This window comes from Rhea americana, unplaced genomic scaffold (assembly GCF_003343005.1).
Source record: "Rhea americana isolate MKP2758 unplaced genomic scaffold, rheAme1 scaffold_93, whole genome shotgun sequence".
NCBI lineage: Eukaryota > Metazoa > Chordata > Aves > Rheiformes > Rheidae > Rhea > Rhea americana.
Genome location: NW_028187122.1, coordinates 2,888,704 through 2,914,363, shown reverse-complemented (window position 1 = coordinate 2,914,363; position 25,660 = coordinate 2,888,704). Strand labels below are relative to the sequence as shown.

Sequence of the window (25,660 nt, the reverse complement as noted above, 5' to 3'; positions counted from 1 at the left end):
GGGAAGATAATATAAGTGTTTAAGAACTCCATCTAAGTACATGGATAAAGATAAGATACTACTGAGTACAAATGTTTGCTACTTTCACATATCCATCTTTAGAGAAAAAGCCAAACTAGCTACAAAAATAGCGCAAGATCAAACCATTTTCTTGTTGCTTGTAGAAGGCGAATTAATAGCAACAGCAGATTTTGCATTTTTCTTGTTTTCACTTTTCACAAAATCCTAAGAAAATAAATATATAACAAACATTAGCACTGCTGTTATCGCTCTGGAAAGAATAATGAYTATTTATATCACAGAAGCGGCTACTGTTTAAATGCTATGTCTAACAGTAGAGAAGTATTCATTCAAACTGAATAGAGAAAACTATCCAAATCCGAATCAAATGCTGAACAACCTTCTGAAAGACAGAAAACTAGAAATAACCCCTAGAAAACTAGAAATAACTATAGAATAATAGGTGAACCATTCTGACATTTGCTATTTTCTTTCCTCTCCGTCACTTGCTATGCTTTCAGCTTAGATATATTTGACAAGCGAACATACAGGTTGAAAGTCACTCAAATCTAAATACAACTTCAGATTTATGGTGACAATTATAAGAACAGGTTGGTAGCATAGGATCATTGYTAAGCTGTCAGAATAAGACATTTCTATCTTGGGATGTGATGTTATCTTTGTATACAACAAACTTTTCTTTCAAGATCCACATGAAGCAAGAGTGCACATTGATTATTCCATCAAAAGAAAAAAAATCAAACATATCAGATAAATATAGAAAGCCAGTGTTCAGGAGGTCAATAAATATGATTTGCACACATAGCTTTTCAGAGAAGAAAACTGAGAGGCTTCAAGTAATAGTAGACAGCCATAAGTATCGATAGCRGTATAAGTTTGTAAATAATACCAGTAATTGCCTAAGGCAAAATGAACAATCTTGTAGAACTGGTCCATAATCCCACAGATCAGAGCTGCAGCCCAAGGASAGAATAGTGTAGAAGGCAGGAAAAAAAGAGAAAGTGCAAGTCAAGGACAGGACGCCAAAGTCTGGATAAATTCCAGTCCTTGGTCATATTCAACATAGACCAGAGATTCACCACTTCTGGGGAAAAGTGGCTTTAAATATATCCTAGACAGTTCCTTAGTGATCCTAATGAGGACTATAAAATAAAAATGATTCTAACAAAAACTATCACAGTAATGCATTGAAAAACTGCACAAAAGACTGTCAGGTGGCTTGGGTCATACCTCATCCATCTCTTCACTCTTCCTTTTYCTTCTCGGTTTGAGCATTTTAACCGTTACAGGCAAGGTGCTGCCCTGATGCTTCACCTCTATCTTATTGGGTTGCAAAGGTGTGAACTGGATTTCCATCTCTGGCTTTGGGAACCGACTGGTTCTTCCGTTTTCTGTGGACACTTCTGAAGAATCAAGGACAATGTCTGAATGGCCCTGCAAGCACACAGAAACATTAAGGAAACAACCACCTTTAAAATAAGTTTGAGGAAAAAACAAACAAAAAAAAAGTGGGGAAAATATACATAAAGCAAGCATTCTGTTTTCCAGCTAAGAGCTTATGGAAGACCTGTAATAGAAGTGCAAAAATTTACTTCAATTACAGTAGAGTTTAAACCTTATTTTGTAAAACTTTATTTTTGTTATAYTTTAGTAAAACTAATGTTTGAGTATGACTGTAGAATTTAATTTTCCAAGCTGAACTCAACCTGGTGCCTTTTTTCCCAGTCATTTTTCAAGGACAGAGCTAGTCATACTTTATACAGGTAAAATTGACATGATTGTCAATTGATAAAACTGAAATGACTTTCTGCTCTGCACTGCTGCTCCTCAGGATCTGGGCAGGAGCTATTTTGACTAGAAGTTTAACTCTTCTTCAGTCTATTTTTAGAGAGCTTGCCTTTCCCTTTCTAAGCCTTTCACATTCTAAGCCAAATTCAACCTGTGAGAGACTTCTACATCACTTCCTTTTCTTTGGAGATAGAAGGCAGGCTTTCAGGCAGCAACATAGCCTCAAAAAGCTGAAGATCTCCTCTAACTCCTGCTGACAACCAGAAGAACTGCATGGTGGAAGTGGGATGGAAAGGTCAGTTTGCAGAACTCTTTCCCGGCAGCACTCGCTGTCCACCATCCACATAAATGTTTCTCTTAGCAGAAAGAATTGGAGCAGCAGCCTCCCTGGCTCCTGCTTCTCCATGGCAGCAGCACAGCTGCTGGCAAGCAAGCAAAGTGAACTCAGCGGCTGTTTGGATGCARTGCTGAAGGTAGGATTCTGCTCTGGGAGGGGCTGGCAGGTGACTGCTACTACTGCTCATAGGGTCCCAAACACAGATGAGCTGTTGTTGMGTCTTATGCTGGTTCACCCTGAAGGGTGCTGAGACCTTTCTCCTCTCAAAACAAGAGCACTCAATGAAARTTAAAGGCTGTCACACTCTTAAACAGGTTCTGCTGTGATTTTGAGTTGGTGGGGTACCACCACCAACACTGCATCCCCATGGACCAGAGGGTTGGTTAATAGAAATATTTTTCTTTATAAATGTTATTGCATGAAAAAGTCTGCAATTCAAAAGTTATAAGAATGGCTAGAGTCAGCCAACAACACTGTACATAGGAATCTTGTAACAAAAGAAAAACYGAATTTGTCCTGCTGTAGCTTGCCCATTTAAATTGCTTCAGAAGTATTTTTTCCAGGTGATTCTCATCTAACAATTAGCCACTTCTGAAGCATCACTGAAAGGTAGGTTTTCAACAGCACATAGGAAAAATAATCATATGATTAGCTTTATCTGACTTTAACTACAGATTCTGTTTCCACCAAAAGCCACTAAATCAAGTGATTCAATTGTTCTCCCCAGCACTCAGAAAGGGGTAAGCAGAATAAAGCTTTAGAATTGTTCGGGTCATATGACACAGACATCCTTACCCATCATGATCTATCAACATCCACACAACTACAGGAAACTGCCAGATTTAAAGTTCTATACCAACCTCAGTTTCACTTAATGAAGAAGCACTGCTAGGACATCGAAATAGCGAATAATTCTCTTTAACTCCATCATGTCTTACTGGAATACTTTGTTCAGCTATAGGTTTACTCTTGCTCTCTTTTTTCATAAACTGTAAATATTTAGAATGAATAATGGTTACGCTAGATTGTAAACCTCAAAATATTTTGAGTGTTCTAGAAGTTTTAATATAAAAGCTCCAGCACATAGAGCTAATGAACATTTGGGCTGAAACACAACAAATTTCAGACTGTAGTTGGAAATATTGAGGATATGACCACTGGTGAGGTGAGGCCCTACTAGGTCTCCCCAATAGTCCATCTAGTTCAGTATACTGCTTGCAAGAGTGGCAAAGYGATGTTTAACAAGAACATGGCTACTTTCTATAGTCTGTTCTCTCCATACTCTCCCAGTACCCAGAAGCAGYACCACATTAGAAATGTCAGAAGGTACACCTGCACCTAATCCTCATAGTATCCATTTATGAACATTTATGGACATCTCTACTGTTAATTTAACTAATATCTGCTGACATTACCTGCTTCCATCACCTCCAGAAGATCACTAGCTGCTGCATAACAAGCGTTTTATTTCACTGCGTACTCGCTGCTTCTTGTGGGATTTAGTAAAGAACAGTTCTGCTTTCATCTTACCACAACCTCCATGATTTTGATAGCCTCAGGCGTACCTCTCCAGTAGCCTTAACCTCCCMAAACTGAGGAGTGTCAGCCTTTTAGTCTCCCCTTTTAAGCAAGGGTGACACATCCCCTTGATCACTTCAGCTGTTCTTGTCTAACACCACTACATCCTTCCTAACGATTCCACTTCCCCAAAACTTTGTCATTCATTTCAAGAACATCATAACAATGGTTTCCTCATATAATAATCCAAGCCTATTTCCTAATTTTAGCATACAAGTAATGCTCCTCASCAGTAGAATTCAAGTATTACTGCTACAGGCTTGAGACAAGTACTTTAGTGCTAGACCTTCACAAGAATTCTTCTCAGTAACTAACTTTATAGTAATGATTCTTGAATTATTTTCAACAAAAATCAGGGCAAATCATTTCTTTTAGAGAAAAAAAGATTAAGTCAAAATAGCTCTATCCTGTTTTTTCAACCAATGTCTACACTGAGCTTAGATTCAATGAGACCAAAAAAAATGAGAAAGAAAATTAACAAGAAATAAAGTTGTAATGCTCCTGGTTTACTTTCATGTATAACAAATGAGCAACCACAAATATCCATTCATAGAAGAAGGAAGAGTAAAGCCAATTAGATCAGTTCAAACAAATGCAATAAAACTGATCTGTAGATGTTTACAAGTTTCATGAGAAAGTTAACAGAACAAACTACTTCGGTAGCTATATGACTAGCATAAAGATCTTCTGGCAGCAAGAGCAAAAGAAAACATTGGCCACAAAGCTGTTTAACCATGCTGATTTGTGGGTTTGGACACCTGAGATTAATCAAAGGGGAAGTCCAACAGCCATTAGCTTTTCTTCACAAGCCAGAGGGATGTAGTAATGAAATTTGTAAGCTCAATCTGGATACTGGAAGTATCATCAACAGGACCAGTGGAGAATGCCTGATAAGCTACAGTTTTTTGCAGGTCCAGGATATTATACAGTTTATTGGAAGAGGTCTTTCTTGTTTCAAAGCTTTTTGGTAAATGTAATGACTCTTYGCAGTGGTTGTTAAGAGCATATCCCCTGATACACTGAAGGTTTAGAAAGTAAACTTTTTCCATTGACCAAAATCATCACCATCTTACAGAAGAGACTTTTCCTAGAGATTGCTTCTTCCATTTTCCCCCAWATCCTTTAAATTCTGATTGAATAGTATATTAGCCATTCAAACTGTGGATCATAATCTAGTTTCTAACAGTTAGGAAGACGTTTTTCCAAGGTTTCTCTGAATACCTCAAAGTTCTTTATGTAATTTCTTGACCTTCCCTTGATATATATGGTACTTGCCATTGTCAGAGATGACATCTATGGAGGCATTTTACTTTGGGGTGTGGGGGGGAGGGGATGGACCCCTGTGTTACCAAATCAAATCTAAGCTCTGGCACTGAAAGGATTTATTAGATGACACAATGAAAGGAGAAAAGCCTGAAATGCTRGTGAAAAGTTATTGCACTTGCTCATTATCTTCACAAATTATCTTCTGCCTTTCTGTGACTAGTGTCCCTGGAATTTATGAAACCTGTCTCAAAGGCAAGCAGATTTTCTGAAGGCTAAACCACAGAAAAAGCCTAGAGACTAGCAAGACTAGCACTGAAACCTATAGGGAAAAGATATATATATATATATATATATAGATATATAAATTGGAAAAAAAAGTTTCCCTACATGCTAACATTTAATTAAGTTTAACTTAATTAAAAACAAGAAACCTATTTTACCATATGGCAGTGTTTAGCTCAGTTGGTTAGAGCGTGGTGCTGCTAATGCCAAGGTCGTGGCTTCAATCGCCGTATGGGCTATACTGAGGTTTGGACTAGATGATCTCTGGAGGTCCCTTCCAACCTTGCCATTCTACGATTCTATAACACGTCCAGTTTACCAAATACTCTTCTGATGTCCTCGGTGCTTTGCTCTCTTATCATAAATACCATCTATTAAGAACAGAAGGTAGAAGAACTGAGAAAAAACAGTCTGAGCACATTCCAACATTCTGAAACACTTCAGGTTCTCAGTCTCTTAAAATTGAGAAGTGCAAACTCCAATGTGTATGCTTGTCAGTAAACTGGACATACAGTAAAATAGGTTTCTTGTTTTTTCTGTGTCTTTCCAGAAAAAGGACCAGGAAAAGAGATCATGGTCACAAGCAAGCAGTACAGATGCCCTGTTATGTCCAACCCCTCAATCCATTTTTCGCAGATTAAGATGACAACTACTTTATTTCTCCAGAAGAACCTGGGATATTTCCCATTATCATTTTCCAGTTCTTCCTTGATATACAAAGTATGTGTATAGATCTTCCTCCTTGCAGTACAGAGAGCTGTCGTTACTGGATCTCACAACTAGCCTCCATACTATGCATACGTATAGGCTGCTCGTGCTCTTTTAGCAGCTATTATAAAGCTGTACAGAACAGCTTTCCAAAAGCTGTTCTGTCCTGTTTCCTATATCACAAGCTTTACCTACACAACACTGGTAGAACTAAGGAAAAAGCAAGAAACTAGTCAAAATTTTTGGTAGCAGACAGCAGCTATACAGATGACTGCATTTTAGCACTCAATCCAGTTCTAGAGTACAAGATGAATTACATCTCCCAGAAGCTAAAGAAGGGACTGTTAAGCCATTTATGTTTAGCTCTGCTCATTATTAATTAGCAACAGAGCCACATAGTATTAACTCAATTTAGCAGGAAAACTACTTCATTAAATATTGAAATACAAGCAGCACACAAAGGCCCAGTCAGCATCATGAGTCTCAGTACAATTGCAAGCCTTTTAATTTTTGTTCAGGAAAACTGCAGAGCTGATCTTCTCTTTGCACAACCTTCAGATACTTTTTACAGGTGGAATGCAAGATTTCTTTTTCTTCTTAATCCCAATATGGTCTAGCATCTCTAATTACAAAACTGTTCCTTTTACCACACTAGAGGAAATACAAAAGATGTTTAAGCTGAAGTCCCTTAATATTTGCATAACTAAACTATGCAACAAAAATGAGAAAATTTAAAATAGAAGATAAAATATTGGATTAGAAAAATATTTTTGTTTTTAATTTTTGAAAGTGTCTCTGAAATAGATGCCAAGGAGACAGCAGAACAAAAAAAATTAAGAACACGTTACAGTTATAGAAGATATTTACTAGTCATAAGTATACCTCTTTGTTGCATATAGACTGATCCAYTGCATTTTGTCCTTTTTTAGGCAATGGTACTTCTGCTAAAGATTGAAGATTTTCTTGGTGAATACCTTGTTTCAGCTCTTTTATAATGTCATCTTTGCCTGCCAACTCTCTTCTTAGTTCCTCTATCACAGTTTCATTATCCTAAAACACATTAAAATTTGCACAGATTGAAGAATTATTAAAAAAGGAAATTAAAACATATATAAACATCACTACAACTATTCAGTAGCATAGGTTTTAGAATCACATACTAAACAAGTAAAAGATTCAACAAAAAGTCAGCTAATCCCTTGTGTTTATGGGGTCCTTGCGGAAAACAAAGGAAAATTACAGAAAAGCATGGGAAGATGCAATGTAATACTCTTATTTCACTCTGCTTATGTACGTCCATCATCTTCTTCCTCAAGCAATAACAAGTTCTCCTCCAATTTGTTCATACTTGGTGTAGTGAAAAAGGCAGCAAACTCTTCTGGTTGTTTATATTATGATATCTGTCCCCAAAGAAGCTGAATCCAAAACAACAGTAACTAACTTCAGTCTTCTGTTCAGCTTTTGAAGCCTTAACTCTAGTACTTATATTACCAATCCTGGCAAAAATCATGACATTAAAACAAACACATAACTCCTGAAATTCCCCTCCCCCATCTTAATTTCTTTCCTCTCTTCCCCATCTGTCTTCTCATATCACTGACTGCTAGCCCTGAAACACTCAAAGAAATCTCAGAGAAAATTTCTTACTGAGGATTTGATCTAGCTTAGGGGCAAAGTAGCTCTGGGAACTACAAAATAAAGTCAGTTTAGGACTCCACATCCAACTTTGCAATCAAAGAACCAAATAGATGTCAAGTGTTATTTGAACAAYGAAATATTTTGGAACATCAGTCACTACTACAAATTCAAGTTCAAAAGAACATAAGTAAGGTTTTTCTTTTTTAAAATAAGCTGCAAGTATTTTCAGCGTGACAGTGTTTAAGAACAAAACAAATGCAGCCAAAATAAGAATAGTGTTTTGCAGCATTAATAGATAACAAAAAAACAACAACAAAACAGCAACAACAAAATCAAAGCTGACCTTTCCCAAATCCTTTAATGCAGCCTGTTTCAGTTCTGCTATTTCTTTATCCTTTTGGGTGGTGCTAGAAGCAAGAGTCCTGAGCTGTATTTCCAAAGCTTCTACTAATTTATCTCTTTCTTCACGCCACTTTTGAAGGTTGCTGTCCTTTTCTACCAGCTGTGCAGTAAGTCTTTCCTAAATGAGGAAAACATAGGTTAGAACTGAACACCCCTTCCCTACATACTTATCTGAACTGTCCTTACTGTTTGGTTTTATATGGTTAGTATTATATTATAGCTTTATAAAAGGCACTAGTAAGCTTGAAAAATTAAAGCCCATGTAGACTCTATGTCRTTTCAGAGGGGAAAATTAGAAACCTAATTTCACCAAGAACATGCGAGAGTATATCAAGCCTCATGTAACAAATCTGCATCTATATTAAAYGCTTTGAAAAGCGCAGAATTTTTGGCAAGAGCTTCCACATCCRTGTGCTTGCTTTACAATTCTGTGGCTAACAAAATGTCTGGCAAAGTCAGAGACGAAGCAATAATAGTACTCACATTCCCCTGTACTGAAGATCCAGAAGTTCATTGCCAACTATTTCTAGGTGCACATACTGTTTTGGAGATTGTATAGATTCATAAAACAATTTCACGTGTTTAAGATGTTAAGCTATGACACAAAAGTCCTGTGAAGGCAAGCTATCCACCTTGCTATTAGATTTGTTTACACTACTTTGCAAGTGATGCGAGACCAAAAAATCAGTGGCATTTTGACCAAGTATTCTTACTAAATATATGGAGAAAAGCTGAGTCTTTTTGCCAAYTTCTGTTTGCTTTTTCTCTTCTCTTAGAAGAAGAAAAGGCTTTTATATTTTTATAATATAAGGCTTTTATTTTTAGAAGTTTTCTAGTTATAGTCTTTTTTATTTCTAGAAAAGCCAAAAGATTTGTTTCTTAAAAGAATATTTTCTTAGCTTCATTAAATAGTGTATGTTCCTTACTGGTATTTTACACACACGATGAGGTTTCAGAAATTCCTAGTGAGGTGATGGGATAGAAAGGAAAGATTCCTACAGAAAAAGAGACATGTTACTTTCTATTATGGACTATGCTTTTGCATTTTGTGACCCTTATTGTTTTATTTTCCATACTGAGCAGATCATATGGGCTTTCTCATGAGAGAAAATGAGGGGAATTTTGGCTTTGACAAATGCCAGTTAGTCTCAAGTACCCATACTATTAGTTACCACTTGACATGAGACTTGCTCTACACTAGACTCGGACAACAGGACTTCCCCGAGACCTCCCTTAAGAGTACCGCAGAAGCCACCATCAACTACTGCTCACAATTTCTGCTTGTTGCTTTACATGACGTTCTCTGTCTTCAGCAAATTTTCTCATTTCTCTGTTGCGATGACTCTCAGCTTCTTTTACTTGACTTATGAGTCCCATTTTTTCCTCAAGCCACTTCTTCCTATCAGTTTGATACTTTTCCTCACACTCCTATTTTAAAGAAACCAGAAATAAAACTAGAGGTAGATATTAAGCAAGAGAAGTCTTAAAAGCTGGATTAAATTAACTTGTTTCAAAAAGATAGAGGAAATACTAGCCCAGTTTTATTCCAGCATATTCGTAAGTGCAAATATTAAGATTTCATTTATTCTTCTCTGTCTATTAAAAAAGCTAACGGTTTTAAGCACTTTTTATTCAGACTAAAGTGACTTAATGGAATAGATTTTTTTTCTAAAAAATTGCTTTGGATATATTATAAGCACTATGAAAGTTACACCAAAAGTAATGATAAAAAGAACGTCCTAACTTGCAAATTCATAATCTTTTATGCTGCATTATAGGATATGTTAGAAAACTTATTTCTACCTCAGTACTAAAAGGCAAAACATGCAGTACAATTTGAATGATAGGCAGAGACAGCGTATACCTCACAGAAYGTCACTTCAAGCCACAGCAGCTTTGCCTCCTTTTATCCCTTGCCACTTTCACCAGTCAAACCTTTTGTTAGATTTGCTCCCACGTAAGACAGATGAAACCTCAGAGGCTGCTTGGAAAAAGCTACTTTTACCTAAGGAGAATTAGAGGTAGCACCTCAACCCAAGAGGGAGGACTTCCAGGTCAAAAAGTAAGCCCATGATGTTGAGAGAATTTAATTTATTTGCTCAGGCATCTGACTGAAAACAGATTTGTCAGAGACATCTTCTGAAGTTACAATTGTTTTGTGTAAGTGTTCCTTTCTTGCATATATTGCACAAACAAATTGCGCAAGTATATCATACATTTATTACATAGGTATACCRTGAAACAATGAATATTATGCAGTTTGCCCCTCTATTTGAAGGATTGCATTAGCTTAAGTCATTAGAAACATTATGAAGTTATAAAGGAAGACAGAAGCACAAAAAAATAACAGAATGTATGTAGCCTGTSTATAATCACACAGGAAACCTCAATAACAGATTTGTACTTTAATGAAAAAAGAATAGAATTGGTTAAGACAACTGTACAGGGGAGCCCAGCCATGGCAGCACTGTCCACATTTACATAAAGGAGGATGCTTTCTACATTATATAAGGAGATATCAGTGATGTAACTCCTCATATATTACCAGTGATGCTGCATTCAGATCTTGCTGCACAGCAGCTTTTAAGCTGCACAACGTGAGTGTTTCATATCATGCCCTAGCTCTTGGATATAACGGCCGAAACRAAGTATTTGGATTTAGTCTCCTCTTAAATGAGTTATAGCTTTAAACTAAGCAAGAATTAAGTTACCATGTTTTACCTTCAGTTTTTCTTGTAGCTTTATTGATTCCTCAGCACTTGCATTTATATTTTTCTCCTCTTTATGTACCTTTTGCTGCCAGGCACTACTGCTCTGGTTCTTCAGCTCTCCATATTTTTGCTTCCACTCTTCCAATTCTAGACAATTTACAAGATGAGATAGTGTATAGTTTCAAAYACACACATACACACTCATATCCTTCTACTAAGATCACTTGGATTTATCACTACAACCACAAAGGGACAGCAGAAATAAAACTATTAGAAATTAATTGATGTACGACAAAAATTAATGCTGAAATAGCAGTCAATAATTAAAAATAGAATTTTCAAGTATAGTTTGCAGCAAAATACAATATATTAAAATCACGATTTTGCCTCCCTGTTCCCTTGACATAGAATAGTTTACCTGAAACTAATCTGTTGGTCTCTTCTAATTTGGCTTCAAGCACTTGATCTTGTTCAATCTGAGTCTGTTCTTGTTCTTCTAATGTCATCCGCATATCTTCAATTATTTTTTCTTTTGCACAAAGATCTGAATATTTGAAAATGATTTACAATTAAGCCTTCTTCTCTTAGTTCCCACCATTCTCTCCCGAAGTGCCCTCATTACAGAAATTCTGCCCCGCTGCCTTGATCAAAAGCACTATTAGAAAGAAATAGAGCATCTCTATTTAAATACCTTTATCCAAAATTCTTTAGTGGTTCTTATCAACATGACTTAGTTGAGAGTTTCGGTGTCACTATAGGTCACACCATTGCTTGCGTTACCTGAAAAAATCACCATTGCTCAACTACTATATCTATCTCTCTCAAGTTTGGAGAGGTACCATCACTGTACTGATTCATGTTTCAATATTTGAAAATGGTATCTCCTGCCTAAATAATATCTTAAAAAGATTTAAGATATTGATAAAGAAAATTCACACTCCCATTGGTACTTTTATTTCTTAATCTGAGTCTGTTCCTTTGCCTTCAAGCACATCTGACAACTGTTAATAAACATCTGGTTCCTGACTAACATTTTGATGTCCAAATGGGAGTTTTCCTGACTAACATTTAAAAACAAATACTACAGGATTCATCAGCTTGGTTAATAACATGATAACTTATTATATTGCCCAATAAGAATAGAATAATAATGGCTCTTGCTGACCTTTACATAATTTCTCATACTGTATGGAGAGTTCTTCCAGCTTCTTATTACTCAGCTGCTCCTAAACATCACATTGAAAACAAATTTAGAGAAAATATATGGAAAAAAACAAGTACACGTGCTAGAAATCAGTAGCAGTCTGGAAAGCTTTTCATTCTGAGTTTTAGTAAATAATAAGCAAAACACTTGAGACAAAATCTGGAATAAATATATTTTCTATATTCACTATAAAGGAGCAGTTAAAATCTCACCAGCTAAGAAAAAGGTGCAGAGTGAGATTTTTCAACATATTCAGATACTTCAGATCAGAATCAGAACATATAAAGTCTGTATTTAGTAGACTAATTGTTCTATTTAAAGTAATTTGACAAATTTCTGCAATGAGAAGTTCTTTCAACATCTTTACCTATGACAATTCATTTCTATCTGCTAGTCTTAATTTATTCCAATCTTTGTAGGCTTCCTCTAGATCCTTGGAAAATTTCTTACCTCACTAATAGATTAGATATAAAAAAAGAAAAGCAAATAATTTTTTTTAATACCTTTTTAAGCTGCTGGATTGTGCGCTGTTTGATATCTAACTCTTCACCAAGCTGGTTTTTAACTTTCTCAAGCTCATTAACTTTGTTCCGCAGGGATTTCTCCTCTGAACGCATTGTGCACACCTGCAACAGAGCCCATAAAAATAACAAAGGCAGCTTACAGCTAACCATAAAGCATTTAGAGTCTCTTTAAGCTATCTAAATAACCTAAACATTTGAATTCAAATGTTTAAATTGTCGTAAGTGTATAAAAATTTTAGCCAATTTAAGAGGCTRTAAGCTCTCTATTGCACATCCTTTTTAAGGGAAAGGACTTCACCATCAAATAAAGTAGTATACTTGGCAGAAAAACAAACACATAGTTTATAGTTACAAACCTCTTTTTGTACTTGCTGAATTTGTTTCTTGGCATCAGAAAACTTCTCTTTCAAGTCTGTATATTCTTCATCTTTCCTCTGGAGATCTTTTTTCAGACTCTGTATGAGGGTAGAACTCTCAGAGAGCTCTTTATTTAGCCTTGTATTAGAAAATAAGGAGATATAAAATAAATAATATAAATAACATAACAATGGTATGCATCTCAGAAACGAACAGTATATACAGATTAACACAAACTTAGACTACTGATTTTTATTTGTAAATAAGTCAGTCTCTCAGATCTATGACCAAGTTTCTATTATTTTTCAGATTTGAACTTCTCATAATAAGATCTTGAAATAACAAACCACTCTGTTTCACTTCCAACCACTACAATCAAAACACAAAACCAAAACAAAGAAAAAAACAGAATACAAAAGCCATCCAAGATAAACAGGGTAACAAAGCTAGTATCAAGTAGATTTAAATTGGATAGCTACATCCTATCAGACTCTGTACAAGTCAAAAAAGAYAGAAAAATAAGAGAATCACAACACTGCAACTAATACTGCTCTCAGWTGCAAGCACCAAAAAGTAATCAAGTTCGATAGGTTTACTTTTAAATAAAAGCCATATTACATATGTACATACCTATATGCGCACACACACACATATGTATATATATGTATATATATTTAAAGGAAGCAAGATATCTTAGATTTTTACTTTAAAACTATGTAAGTGTGTTTTGTAGCTTTTATAACTGACATGATACAAAACAGAATCAGATTTTGCCCTAGGTCTCATAAGAGGAAAATCTTCCAAAGCTATAGAAGCCCAGGGTGTTGAATTCCCAGACCTTCATGTTAAACTGTACTTCGGAGGGTATGTAGATCCCTGGATGGATAGGRTATTAAAGAAACCCTAAAAAGGRGAAGGGCTACATAACATCTTAAGATTACTTCTGTGTGACTGCAATTTCTCTATAATATAATCTCTGATACATCTAATCTCTTTTTTTTTTTTTTTTTTTTTAAGATTTCAGAAAAAGGGGCTGGTGGTAATTCTACCTTCCTACTCCTACCATCTTTTCAAGTCCTTATAACAGACTGTTTACATGAATAGCGACTACCAAACAATCATTTACTTTCATTTACTTACTAGCACTAATCCCTAAAATGGTTGCACATAMTTTAAACCTATATTTCTGAAGGCCAATACAAATAGATGGGAGGGGGAAAGAAAAAAGCAAGTAGAATAWATAAATTTCAAGGAATGTATCAGAACTTCTTTAAGAAATAGTTTAGATAACATTGATAAACACGCAAGTGTTATATGAAAGCCATGYTCACAGAAAGTAGTTTTATCTTGGGTCCATTCTCAAAGGATTATGAGTTATCTCAGTATTTACTTACAGTTCTATAGATTGTACTTTCTCCTTATAATTTTTCTCTTTTTCCTGAAGAGAATGTTTCATCTTCTCCAAGTTGTTCTTCAACTGCAAAACTTGCTCCTTCAGATTTGCTTCTTGATCATTTAGTTCTTTCAATTTTCTTTCTGAATTATCACATTCCTTTTGCAGGACTACTGTAGTACTTTCTAGACGTAAAATAATAGATTCTTTTTCCTTAAGTACTTCTTCTAACTTTGCTCTGCTGTCATCTTTAGTTCTAAATACCTCCAGGAGACATTCAAGTTCTTTTATTTTTTCTTTGTAGCTGGTAACTTCCTCTTCAAACCGTGCAACTGCTCTATGACCTTCAGCAGCCCATTTTTCTGAATCCTGAGTTTTCTTTTGGATTTTCTCTTGTAGTTGATTCATAAGTTCTTCTTCCTTTATGGACAGACTACTTTGATTTGTAAGCTCACTTAATTTTAGTTTTAGTTGATTATTATCATTTTCACTGTCAATAAGTCTCTTGTTTAAGTTTTCAACTTGTTGAAGTAGTTCTTGAATCTGTTGACTTTTTTGTGAGGAAGCCTTAATAATTTTTTTGCATTCTTCCCAAATGCTTTCAACACTGCAACGAAAGGAGCTGTCCCGTCTCAAATTTTCTGTAGAAGCAGCTTGGGACTGCACACATAAAGGGCCAACTTGAGATCGCTCTGGTTCATCTCTTTGAGAATCTAAGAGATCCGTTAGGTTAACCAAATCAACATCCATAGCATGAGACTCTAAGTGACACTTACATAAATCATCTATTTTGGACTGCATTGTTTTTATTTGTGACACTTTATCCATTATATTTTGGTTAGCATATTCTACTTCCTTATTCAATAGAATAATCTTTTCTTCTTGTTCCTTATTTATCGTTTTCTGTTTCTTCAATTCAGAAACAATTTCCTGATAGTTAACTTGACACTGCCGAAGTTCTTCACTCAGGCCAGATGCTTTTTCTTCAGAGGTGGAGTGCTCAAAGCGCAAGTTTGTTATCTGTCTGATAAATTGTTCTTTCTCAATCTGTTCTCTTCCAAGTTGTTCTTTAAGTGCAGCTAACTGAGATTCTAAGGTTTCAGTTCTTCCCTTCAATGCTAGTATTTCTGCATTGTTCTTAGAAGTATTTTGTTTTATGTATTCAGTTCTTTCTTGCTCTAGCAAATCATCTTCCCAACATTCCTTGATAGCTCCTAAAAAAGATACAGCTCAGGTTRGTTAAGTCAATACCATAGATTCTATTAATAATTACTATTTGGTGTTATGCAGAATATAGTCACACTTCAGAAGCTAAACCCTCACATCATATAGTATCATAAAGGCATTAAAGCTCTCTGAACAGAGTAGGAAACGCCTCTGAGATTTCAGACGTAGTTTGTAGCGAACGGCTTTCAGTAACCTCAAAGAATATTTTGCTATGGCTCCGTTCAAGCTTTTCACATTGGATTGCTGGTGGAAAACACAGCTTTTTTTTTTTTTTTTTTTTTTTTTCCTTAAACCATTATGTAGTAACACTCATGTGCTAGATTATGTCTACAGTTCCATCAATTTTCTGCCCTCACTGGTTTAATCTTATTCCTTTTCATCTACTGTTACCATTCATTCTACATTTAATGGGTGAGGAAAGGGAAATTTGTTTGAAAAGTTTTCATATGCAAGATCATCTTTCATTAGTTTTTGTTTTCCTTTTCTTTAATACAGCAAAACTTCACTTTATACTTGGCTCCTTCCCTTTTTAATTGGGTTTTGGTTATTTCCGTCTCCTCTTAATATTGGATATAAAAYGCTCCTAGAAATAACTAAAAAATTGCAATACAAGCTCAAATTCCTATAAATACTTTTTTAGCTTCAGATCGATTTTCCCAGATAGTGAGCAACTCTTCACTACAACAACAAAGCTTCAGAATCTAAGAGTGTTCCCTCAGTAACATGCATGCTATGTCTTAGGATTAAAGAGAAATCTAATGGTAAGGCTATTACAGCTATGTATTTTGGGGAGATAGAGTAATATAATTACAGTAAGGCAGAACTTAGTAGTCCCCTCCTGTAACCAGCACTGAGCACACAGAAGTGTGCTGCGTGGCAACAGCCAACATTTCACAAATAGTCAATGATTACTGATTAAAAAAAAAAAAAAAAAAAAAAAAAAAGAGCGAGCAATAGTGTTTTTGCTCTTAATTCAAGTTTTTTTGTTGTTTTTAAAGTGCTCAAGTTCCACAGGATTCTCTGTTTCTCCCCCACTGTGTTTTCTGTTGTTCTAATTGAACCTATTAAATGGTTCTTTGGGTCAGACAGTGACAGCTTTATAAATGAAGGCAATATTTACAGAATAAAACCAAGTTTCCAAATCACAAAACTAACAACTTCAGATTAGGAGACAGTTTTCTGTGAAAATCTAGTCCCATAACCCCAAGAAAACAAACACTATATATTCCTTGTATTAGACTTTTAAAATAGACTGTAAAGAGAAAAGATAAGGTCTCTTAGGATTTTTTTTTTCTTTTCCCACCTTAGATCACTTAAAAAAAAAAAAAAAAGTACCAGAACCTAGCTAGAACATCCATAGCTGGAAAAATTATTTGTAAGAACATTTAGAAGACATTTAGATACTTTGTACTGACAATCATGCAGTAAAGCAGGATAAGCATACTGCAAGACACATGACATTTAGTCCTGAAACTTTTTATGCAGAAAGTCTTAAGGAATAAACAGAAGGAACCTGACCCAGAACATGGCAGGCCAAACCTAACTTCAAGAGTATAAAAACATTAGCCTCAGGCCCAGATGAGTTATTTTCCTCTCTAAACAGTCTTGGCCTATGGGCCACTGGTATATCTAAATTCTAAGAAGGAGCCATTGAGATGTAGCTATGTTTTTYGTTCCGCTGTGTCACGTACATTTAAAACAAGAACAGTTAAGTGTAAGCAAACATTTGTTACAGAATAAGTTTCACCATTATGGAACATCTAACAATGAGGTTTCAAAGTCTGACACCTCATGCTTTCAAAACCCACGGATAAGAGAAACAGATGTCTAACTTCGCTAGATAGCCTGTCCTTCCCAATAGAAGAACCTCAATGCTGACATCTAGTGGTAGTGTTAGCTTTTTAATCGAACAAGGAATTAAAAAAGGGTAGCTATCACTTCTGACTTTTTCTTTAAATTGGCTTCAGGCACAAGATCATAGCAAATTCACTACTATCTAATATATCYAAGAGTCTACCATCAGCTTCATTTTTTTGTTCCTTAATCATTTGATGCTACCACCTGTATAAATGTTAATGCTAGGATCCCATATTCATTCCAATCAAAAATGTTAAGAGGCAAATCAAAGCCATGCCTGATATGGACACAGAAGTTTCTCCCAAGTAGGTCTACATCAGATGCTTGTTGAAATACATCAGATGTGCCTCTTTGGTCACACTACTTGTTAGCCCTACCCCAGTATTTTACCTCCCTTAGCCACTGTTGGACAAGACACAAGCCCACTCACTTCCTACAGACATTTCATCACAAAAAATAGGAATGTTGGAAGAATATTAGATACTGGAAGGACCAGGATAAAGCCTCTATGAACCTGCTGGCTGTTCATCTGTCTTATTCTTCAGATCTGCTGAGAACTGTCTACTTTCCCTGCCTCCTAGGGCAGCAAATATCAGAAGTTCACTGCGAAGTGTTCTTTTACACATTTTAAACCAATGTTAGAGTGCCCTCTAGCTTTTGCATGGCAGGATTTGGTGAACAACAGTTCTGCATTCAGCTTATTCATCATCTACAACCTCAGTTTTCTGTGATCATGTGAAAGTAATACAACATCTTGCTTTATAAAGGGGCTGTCTGCTTCTTATTTCTAAGCAGATCTCCTTTCCTATTCCCATTCTCATCCAAGTAAGGCCTAGGAGATTTTCCTATTYCCTTTTATTTTGCAGTAATAAAAAAGTGAGGGAGGGAAAGATGTCCAGTTCTCCTTTCACTCATCCTCTCCTTAGTTCTATGAAGAACTGAAGTCCATCTACATTCACAGGTCAAGTTAGAGGCTGGCAGACATTGCAAAATAGTATTTTGCACAAGTCTCACTGATAAAGACTCTGCTTTTTTTTTTTTTTTTTTTTAAATTCATTAAAGTTTTGTCCCTTATCCTCAAAGATCCGTAACTCCAGATTCTATATTTATTCCCTTCTGACAAGACAGGTAAGCTCACAGATAAAGCAAGAAAAGCATGAGGACAGGAAGTGCAGACGTGACAGAGCTGTGAAAGAACATGCTATATGTGAACTTAAGTTTTACTTTCACTCAGGTGCAAAGTCTTTTTTCTTTGCCAGCACCATCACCTTGGCCAGAGTTGATGTGTCACTGTTGTTAGAGAATGAAATATGAAGTTCTATAGCACATACTGTATGACTGAACAATTCAGACACCTTTGATACTTCCTTCAACATTTTTAAAGCACTGAGCAGGCAATGCTACCTCCCAGAAGACTAACAGCAGCAAGTGTAGTACAAAAACTACTGTTACACAAAACCTTGAGAACTACAGCTAAGTTTGCAAGTACATCAGCAGATAAGGAAAAGCARCAGAAAGGAAGCAGTATCTAAAAATTGATTTTATTTTAAGTGCTTAGGACTAAACAGGAATGGACCTTCTGCAAAACAGATATTTACATAAGTTACTTCCATTTACAGTTTAACATAGTAGATTTTCTCCTCATACGGTAAAGTTTACGCTTCACAGCTTTTTGCTTCTGTTCTGGAACAGGAATCAAGTTTTGGAAGATTCCCTGTTCAGTGACTGTAGAAATTGTACCTTTCTTTGTAGGTGGCTCTTCTTCCACAGTAGGCTTATTTTCAAAGCAACGTTTTCTTCCTATTTCCAACACAGTTTCCTCACATTCCTGGAGCTGGGAGCATTCAGTTACTTTCTTAGAGTTCTCCTCTGCCAGTTTTCTTTTAATGGCAGTTACAGTGTTGTCCTGTGTTAAAGAAAGATCAGTTTTTACACAGTGAGTGTTGGAATCTTGCTCTTGGAAGGAACAGTATAAAAGGTGTGATGACTGCCACCTATTACCACCCTTAAAGCACTCATACTACAAGCATGCTAAATTGCTGTGGAGCAACAGGAGGGAGTGGGACATTATAAAAGAGGATCAAGGCCTTAGCTTTACATAGGAAAAATAAATGGATTAGATTATAAAATGAAATTCACCTTAAGTGTTCTCTGAACACTTAGTAGTTTCAGGCTACTTGACATCAGGCCTCAGGAGTCAACACCTCATTTCTTTCTCTCTTTTTTTTTAATCTACATACATTAGGCCAAGTTAGCTTTTAGATGTTCAGTAGCTACCCATATAGTAGCCAGTTAAAGATTTAGTCATATCAAAAGCAGAGRTACACCAGTCATCCACTTTTACTTCAGAACCTACCCAGCGCATTTTGTACTACTGCTCTTCCTCTGGTTGGGGGCAGGGGAAACCACATAGAAAATCCAAAACCCCACRCAACTCTTGTTGCCACTTCACACAATCAGTCTTTCCTACATCATTCACCTTTCTAACTTTATTCAGACTTAACCTCTTGCTGCAGCAATGCCAGTGATACTTTCTCTTGCCCAGTTATTTAAATCCCCCTACTCTGAGCTTATTCTTTAGAGTGGCTCTTCAGAATATCTGCAGATCCCTGCTTCTAGAAGGCTCATCTTTTCCCCTCCCCTCTTCTCACCATAACTTTGGTTTCAATGCCAACTTACCTGTTATCATTTAATGGAAATATCCATAACTTACAGAAAGTGTCAACTTTCCAAAGCAGTTAATTCCACTGCAAGCACAGACTGTGAGAGGTGGTGGTGGTGGTGGGGAGTGTTGTATAAAGAAAATTGATATAGTTAAGACTTACATAGTCTTTCACAGTTGCTTCTAAATGTGATATCARATCTTGTAGTCTTGTAATAACATCATCTTTTTGCTCCACAATGTCCATTAGCTCTTTAATCCTTTTATTCTGTGTATTCATTTTCTTGGAGATAAAGAGTAGAAAAACACTACTTCAGAAGCTGACTGAATTAAGTTGAACTATGTCACGTGGTTAGAAGCAAGGTCAGTTAAACTAAGCTGATATGAACAAGCTAAAAGCATATCATCATTTAAGGTACTGGAACTGTGTATGAATTAAAACAAGCGAGGATTTTGCAGAGCTTTTCTGAGGGGAAGGAAAACAAGCAAGCAAAGAAACCCCACACATGCACCCCACAACAACTTACCTCAGTTGCTTCTTTAAGTTGCTCAGCAGACTCATTCAATTTAGTCATCTGCATTTCAAACTCTGTAATAGGAACAGAGATCTTCATCAAATATAAAGCCAGCACATAGTTTTCCTAATWACTAATTTCTCTGAATCTTCTGGCATTTGATGATCATTTGTTTTTGTGTTGGCTTCTACTTGTAGGACACTTCAAAAATTGTTTAGGAAACACTAAACAGATTACGTTATATGCAGACTTGCTGCCAACAGCTCAGTGCTCTAGATTTTACACTAGAAATGCTAACAAGACATTCAGAATTGGAATTCTTTTCTGCCATCTTCCAGTAGACCAAGACTATTTCTGTTTATTTAAAATGCAACTAAGTAACAAGTCTTACATAYGCACTACTTTTGTTGAGTGAATCCAACCATTGTTTCCCCCATCTCTAAAGACTTTGCAAGCCTGCACTAGAACACAACTGAAGTACACACTTGCAAAGCCAATTCTTGCTCATGTTTTCTTGAAAACAGCAATTTCTTTACCTGTTCTTCTCAAACACTTGCAGACAAGCCAAGAATCTTCAATAAATCAGAAATTGGTCACTTTTGAGCAGAGCACACATCTGAGCATATCAAACGTTGAGTTAYATTCCATGTTTTGATCTAAGCCACAGCAAAAACTTCTGTGTTTACTATTCCCAAGATGATACAGACACACCACTTTTGAAAGCCAAATTGTGCAGGTGAACRTTGTTTTTTTGCTTTTTGTTTTTAGTAACTCAAGGCTCCCTTTCTGAGAATCACAGAATGGTTGAGGTTGGAAGGGACCTCTGGAGATCATCTAAGTCCAACCTTCCTGCTCARGYRRRGTCACCTCGAGCATGGTAGACAGGGTTGCATCCAGGCAGGCCTTGAGTATCTCCAGAGAAGGAGACTCCACAACCTCTCTGGGCAACMTGTGCCAGTGCTCCATCACTCTCACAGGGAAGAAATTCCCCCTCAAGGTCAGGCAGAACTTCCTGTGGTTCATTTAACATTCTTTGCATATGTTTCAAAAGTTTCTGAAATGCACCAGACCAGCAGCTCTATTTTGAGTGATCAGTGAAAGTCAATTCTACACTACAGTCATACCATGATCCACTAACCTCTGCCTATTCACTTAATCTGAAACAGAAATGTTTAAGGAGTAGCCATAAAAGAGTGACTATGAAAAAAGTAATAAGCAGCTACACAAGCACAATATGATGTGAAAGTGGTAAGTGTTCCTAAAAACCTTAATAGATTTTTTTGTAATAAGGGGATAGAGCAGAAAGGAAAAAAAATGCAGAGATTAATATAATCATTAAATCAGGAATTAATCTTGACATTTCACCCCATACCACAAGCTGAGCTTCCTGAAAGGAAGTCTAAAAGACAGCTTTAAGCTTGGTCTTAAAGACAGAATAACTAAAACCAGTGAAAGTCCATCAGATACAGCACAGAACTGATTAACTGGTTACCATCACTGTAAATGTAAATTTGATCGAAGGTGGCAGTGGGGCTTTTTTTTTTTTTTTTAAATGTTCCCAGTTAATTGAATTGTATTAAATACTAGTATTTTCTATTCTACAGTTCAGTCTTTCTTTCCCCCCCGTCCTGCTGAGCACTTTTATGCTCAACTCACCTCTGTTTTTCTTTGTCAGCTCTTCTTCAGTTTTCATGAGTTCAGTGGTTTTCTTTGTCAGCTCCTCTTTAGTCTTAGTTAGTTCATTGGTAGTTTTTCCTAGTTGTTTCTCAAGCCAACCTATAGCTTCCTGGGGGTCCTCTAGGGACATGATATACCTGTGTGCTGCTTCTGCTTGTTTTTTAATATCAATGACATCATTCTGCAGGGAATCAATAATGCCCTCAAGATCAGTGCAGCTGTCTGGAACTACGCTATATCCTCCGTTCTGAAAGACAATACATATCTGTCTTTTTAGAAATAGCAAATGATAGAATAGCCATTATTTCCACAGCAAATTTGAAAGACCCTTATGAGTTTAACCATATAAGACAGTTTTAACATCAGTCTCTTCATTGTTATTTCATAYGCTAATTGATTGCCAACTTTTCTACACCCAAATTTCCATTATCAGTTAATAGCTACCTTATTTTCACAGCATTTAGTGACCCACTATCACATTTCCTGCTATATCACCACAAAGACATTCCACTTAATTATGGAAGCTAGTATTCTTTCCTGATGCAAACAGACTGGACATAGTAGGTGAATAGTTTTGGAAAGATGAATATGCATATTCTTATGCATATTTCCATACATCAATAAAAGTTTGAAATATGAAATAAGTTCTGTGCTAACCTCATAGGAAGCAGAACAAAGATGCATGCAAGATATTGAGTTTTAAATGTTTTCCTGTCATTTTTAAAATCAAGTTTTTTCCAAAGTAATAAGAGCCTGCCTCAAACTAAGAGTCTAGTTATGCTTTAAGTGTACATACAATTCTCATTGCTTAAGTTGTAGCTAAAACAGCCTTAAGAGGGGCAGGGATAGGGAAAACCACCTAGGAATCCTTTAGTACAATCCACACACCGAGAGAAAAAAAAATCCAAATTTCAAACACTTTAAATAGTGTTTGATAGCACTTAACTCAATTTATACCATAACAGCAGTTATTTTCAATTTATTTGTATATAGTAATTGTCACTGTTTCACTCCAAAAATTTGGAGGACAAGAGAAGGTAATGGGAGGGTGCAGCAGATTTAGAACRTGTGTATAAGGCTTAATACTTCCACCTGTTAAGTGAGATATTGGTGTATCTATCTAGGGATAGAATTACACAACATGTTATTCCTTGAAATAATCCTTCAAAAGCCAGAAGATGCATTTTGGCTAATTTAACAGAAGGTTAGTAAAAGCTCAGATGTTTGGGAACAAAATAGAAATAAAATACCAGAGGCCAAGCTTGCTCACTGCAAGGCAGATCCTTTGATTTTTCTTCATCAAGACTTTTGGTATAACCATTTACAAGTTCCTTAAAGATTTCCAAACGTCTTTCAGAATTTTCTTCAAGTCGCTCCCGCTCATGAGAAAGACACTCTCTACAGTAGGAAAGAAAAACATCTGCTAAAAGCCAACTAGTTTGAAATGTTAAGAAGTCACTAGCACAACAGGCCTCCTATAGGTAAAGATGTTCTGCCTATACTTTTAGCATGGTAGCATAATACTTCTGTTCTGGTGTAGCAGCCCTTCTTTATTATGTCTTGCTCAAGAACAGGAGCAGACAAGTGTGTGCACACCGACTACGTAGACCACTGAAAAAGTTTGTAGATAAACTTCTTGAGCCAAAACACTAATCTAGAGTATCACTATGACTACAGCAACCAAGKAATTTGTAAGTGTTATCCCTTCTGTGGGCAGGTTAACAAAGCTCTTACTCTGAAAAAGAGTWCAAGAATACATACTGCTTATAGATTCCACCTACTGAGGATTATTCCTGAACTCATAGCCCAGATAGAAACTGACATATTAACAGAAATGTCAACTCTATCAGAAAAAAAAAGGTGTGGTCTATTCTGACCATGAGACAGATTTAAATTGTTTATATTATATATGTGTATGTGTATGTATATATATGTGTGTGTATGTGTATATATATATATATGTATATACACATACACACACAGACATATATACACACACACCCCCYACTCACTCCTTATAGGTTTAGAAATCCTTAAAGTTAACTTACTTGAAATCTATTTCCCGCCGTGTGAAATACTGGGTAAATTCTTGTGTCACTTCTTCCCGGATTTTCAGTTCCAGCAGTAACTTATCCTTCCTCTCAGCAATAAGTTTGTTCTTCAAGTCTTCTATAAGACTCAGTAGTGTCTAGAATTATCATTAGTGTTTTTTTTTCCATAAAGCAGTAGTTTCCCAGAAGTAAGTTTTTCCCCATTCCTGAAAAGACTAACACTACACTTTATTCTTCTAATCTGAAGGGTGTTTTTCTTTTATTAGCTGATGAACAGCATTCGTGACTAGATCGAAGCATCTGTTGTTTAGTACTGATACAGTACCATTGGTACATTTACAATTCTGYACAGAATAGGCATGCACAGAGAAGTTTAAAAGAAGATTTCAAGAAATCCTGTAATAAGTTTCAGTTCTAAAGGATTTAACTCTTTTAAATGCTTATTTCTTGAATGACATTAAGGAAATTTCCAAACAGCCTCCAGCCCTCTAGTCTCTCCCTTATACCTTTCCTAGAAAGGCTTTTTAAGCAAGTACTGTTCCAAAATAGACCAGAATTTTTACTTGAAAAGTATTTTCGGTACTTTCTTGTATATAGAAAACCAAGAAAAGACACCTGTACTGCTGAAAAAAAGATATTCCTTGCTCTGCGCTGACCACAGGTTACTAATAGCAGAGAGAAAAAAAAAAAATCAAGTCTGCAACCCTTATTCCTCAGTCTGGATTTACATGTATTTGATACGTTTCCCACAACAGACAGTAAGACAACAATTACACAAGTAATCCCACTTCCAGCTCACAACAATGGCTTTGGGGAAAAGTGAGGGCAATTGGAAGGAGCAGAGAAAAGACAGGGGAAGAAGGAGAATACATTGTTTAAAAGTTCAGTGCTACACTGATTTTTAAAGTAATCCTGGTACATACCATATATTCTTCTTTTCCAAGAACAACTTTATTTTCRTCGTATTTCTGCACTGCTTCCTCTCCTGACATATTATGCTGTTCTTCCATCTCATCATCACCTTCAATCACATCTTCCAAGCTCCTGTCCCAAAGTATTGTGGCTCTTTTCCTCGTTATTGGCATTTTAGCATCACCAAGTAGTGATGATTCTCTTACTGATTTCTGGCTAAATGACTGGTCTTGAGGAAGAACAGAAGCATCCAGAACTAAAACCTACTCAAAAAAAAAAAATAAAGAACAGCCATCAGTATTTCTTAAACCTTTCCTGACMCTTCCAAGAAACACCTGCTCTTACCTATAACTCTCCTGGGTATGCTACTTCCCCAGTGTATACTCTGTTTAGTCACTATTATACCAGTTTCCAGCTAGAACAGGAGTCATTTCAGCATCCAGCCTTTCTTTTGATTCCTGAAGCACCAAGTTTCATTAGCTGGACAACTCCACAGGAAGGCTGGCACTTCTTCTACAAGCAGATTTTTGTGTTTCTGTTTATTTTGTTT

At 36.1% G+C, this 25,660-nt stretch overlaps 1 protein-coding gene across 3 annotated transcripts in view; it reads right to left on the bottom strand.

The window, feature by feature from the left end:
- Nucleotides 1-25,660, bottom strand: part of KIF20B (kinesin family member 20B) — a 41,967-nt gene that overhangs the window by 4,021 nt on the left and 12,286 nt on the right. For 2 of the 3 annotated variants that reach the window (XM_085324829.1, XM_085324830.1), the window contains exons 12-30: nt 25,122-25,373; nt 24,196-24,335; nt 23,398-23,545; nt 22,127-22,394; nt 20,483-20,544; nt 20,119-20,238; nt 19,034-19,199; nt 14,211-15,423; nt 12,816-12,954; nt 12,439-12,561; nt 11,897-11,957; nt 11,150-11,275; nt 10,742-10,878; nt 9,293-9,448; nt 7,962-8,138; nt 6,863-7,030; nt 3,007-3,135; nt 1,252-1,455; nt 145-225 (exon numbers count right to left, since the gene is read on the bottom strand). In XM_085324829.1, the coding sequence (XP_085180955.1) occupies nt 145-225; nt 1,252-1,455; nt 3,007-3,135; nt 6,863-7,030; nt 7,962-8,138; nt 9,293-9,448; nt 10,742-10,878; nt 11,150-11,275; nt 11,897-11,957; nt 12,439-12,561; nt 12,816-12,954; nt 14,211-15,423; nt 19,034-19,199; nt 20,119-20,238; nt 20,483-20,544; nt 22,127-22,394; nt 23,398-23,545; nt 24,196-24,335; nt 25,122-25,373 (3,870 nt within the window). The remainder of the gene's footprint in view (nt 1-144; nt 226-1,251; nt 1,456-3,006; nt 3,136-6,862; nt 7,031-7,961; nt 8,139-9,292; nt 9,449-10,741; nt 10,879-11,149; nt 11,276-11,896; nt 11,958-12,438; nt 12,562-12,815; nt 12,955-14,210; nt 15,424-19,033; nt 19,200-20,118; nt 20,239-20,482; nt 20,545-22,126; nt 22,395-23,397; nt 23,546-24,195; nt 24,336-25,121; nt 25,374-25,660) is intronic. The other variant, XM_085324831.1, reaches the window with a different exon arrangement.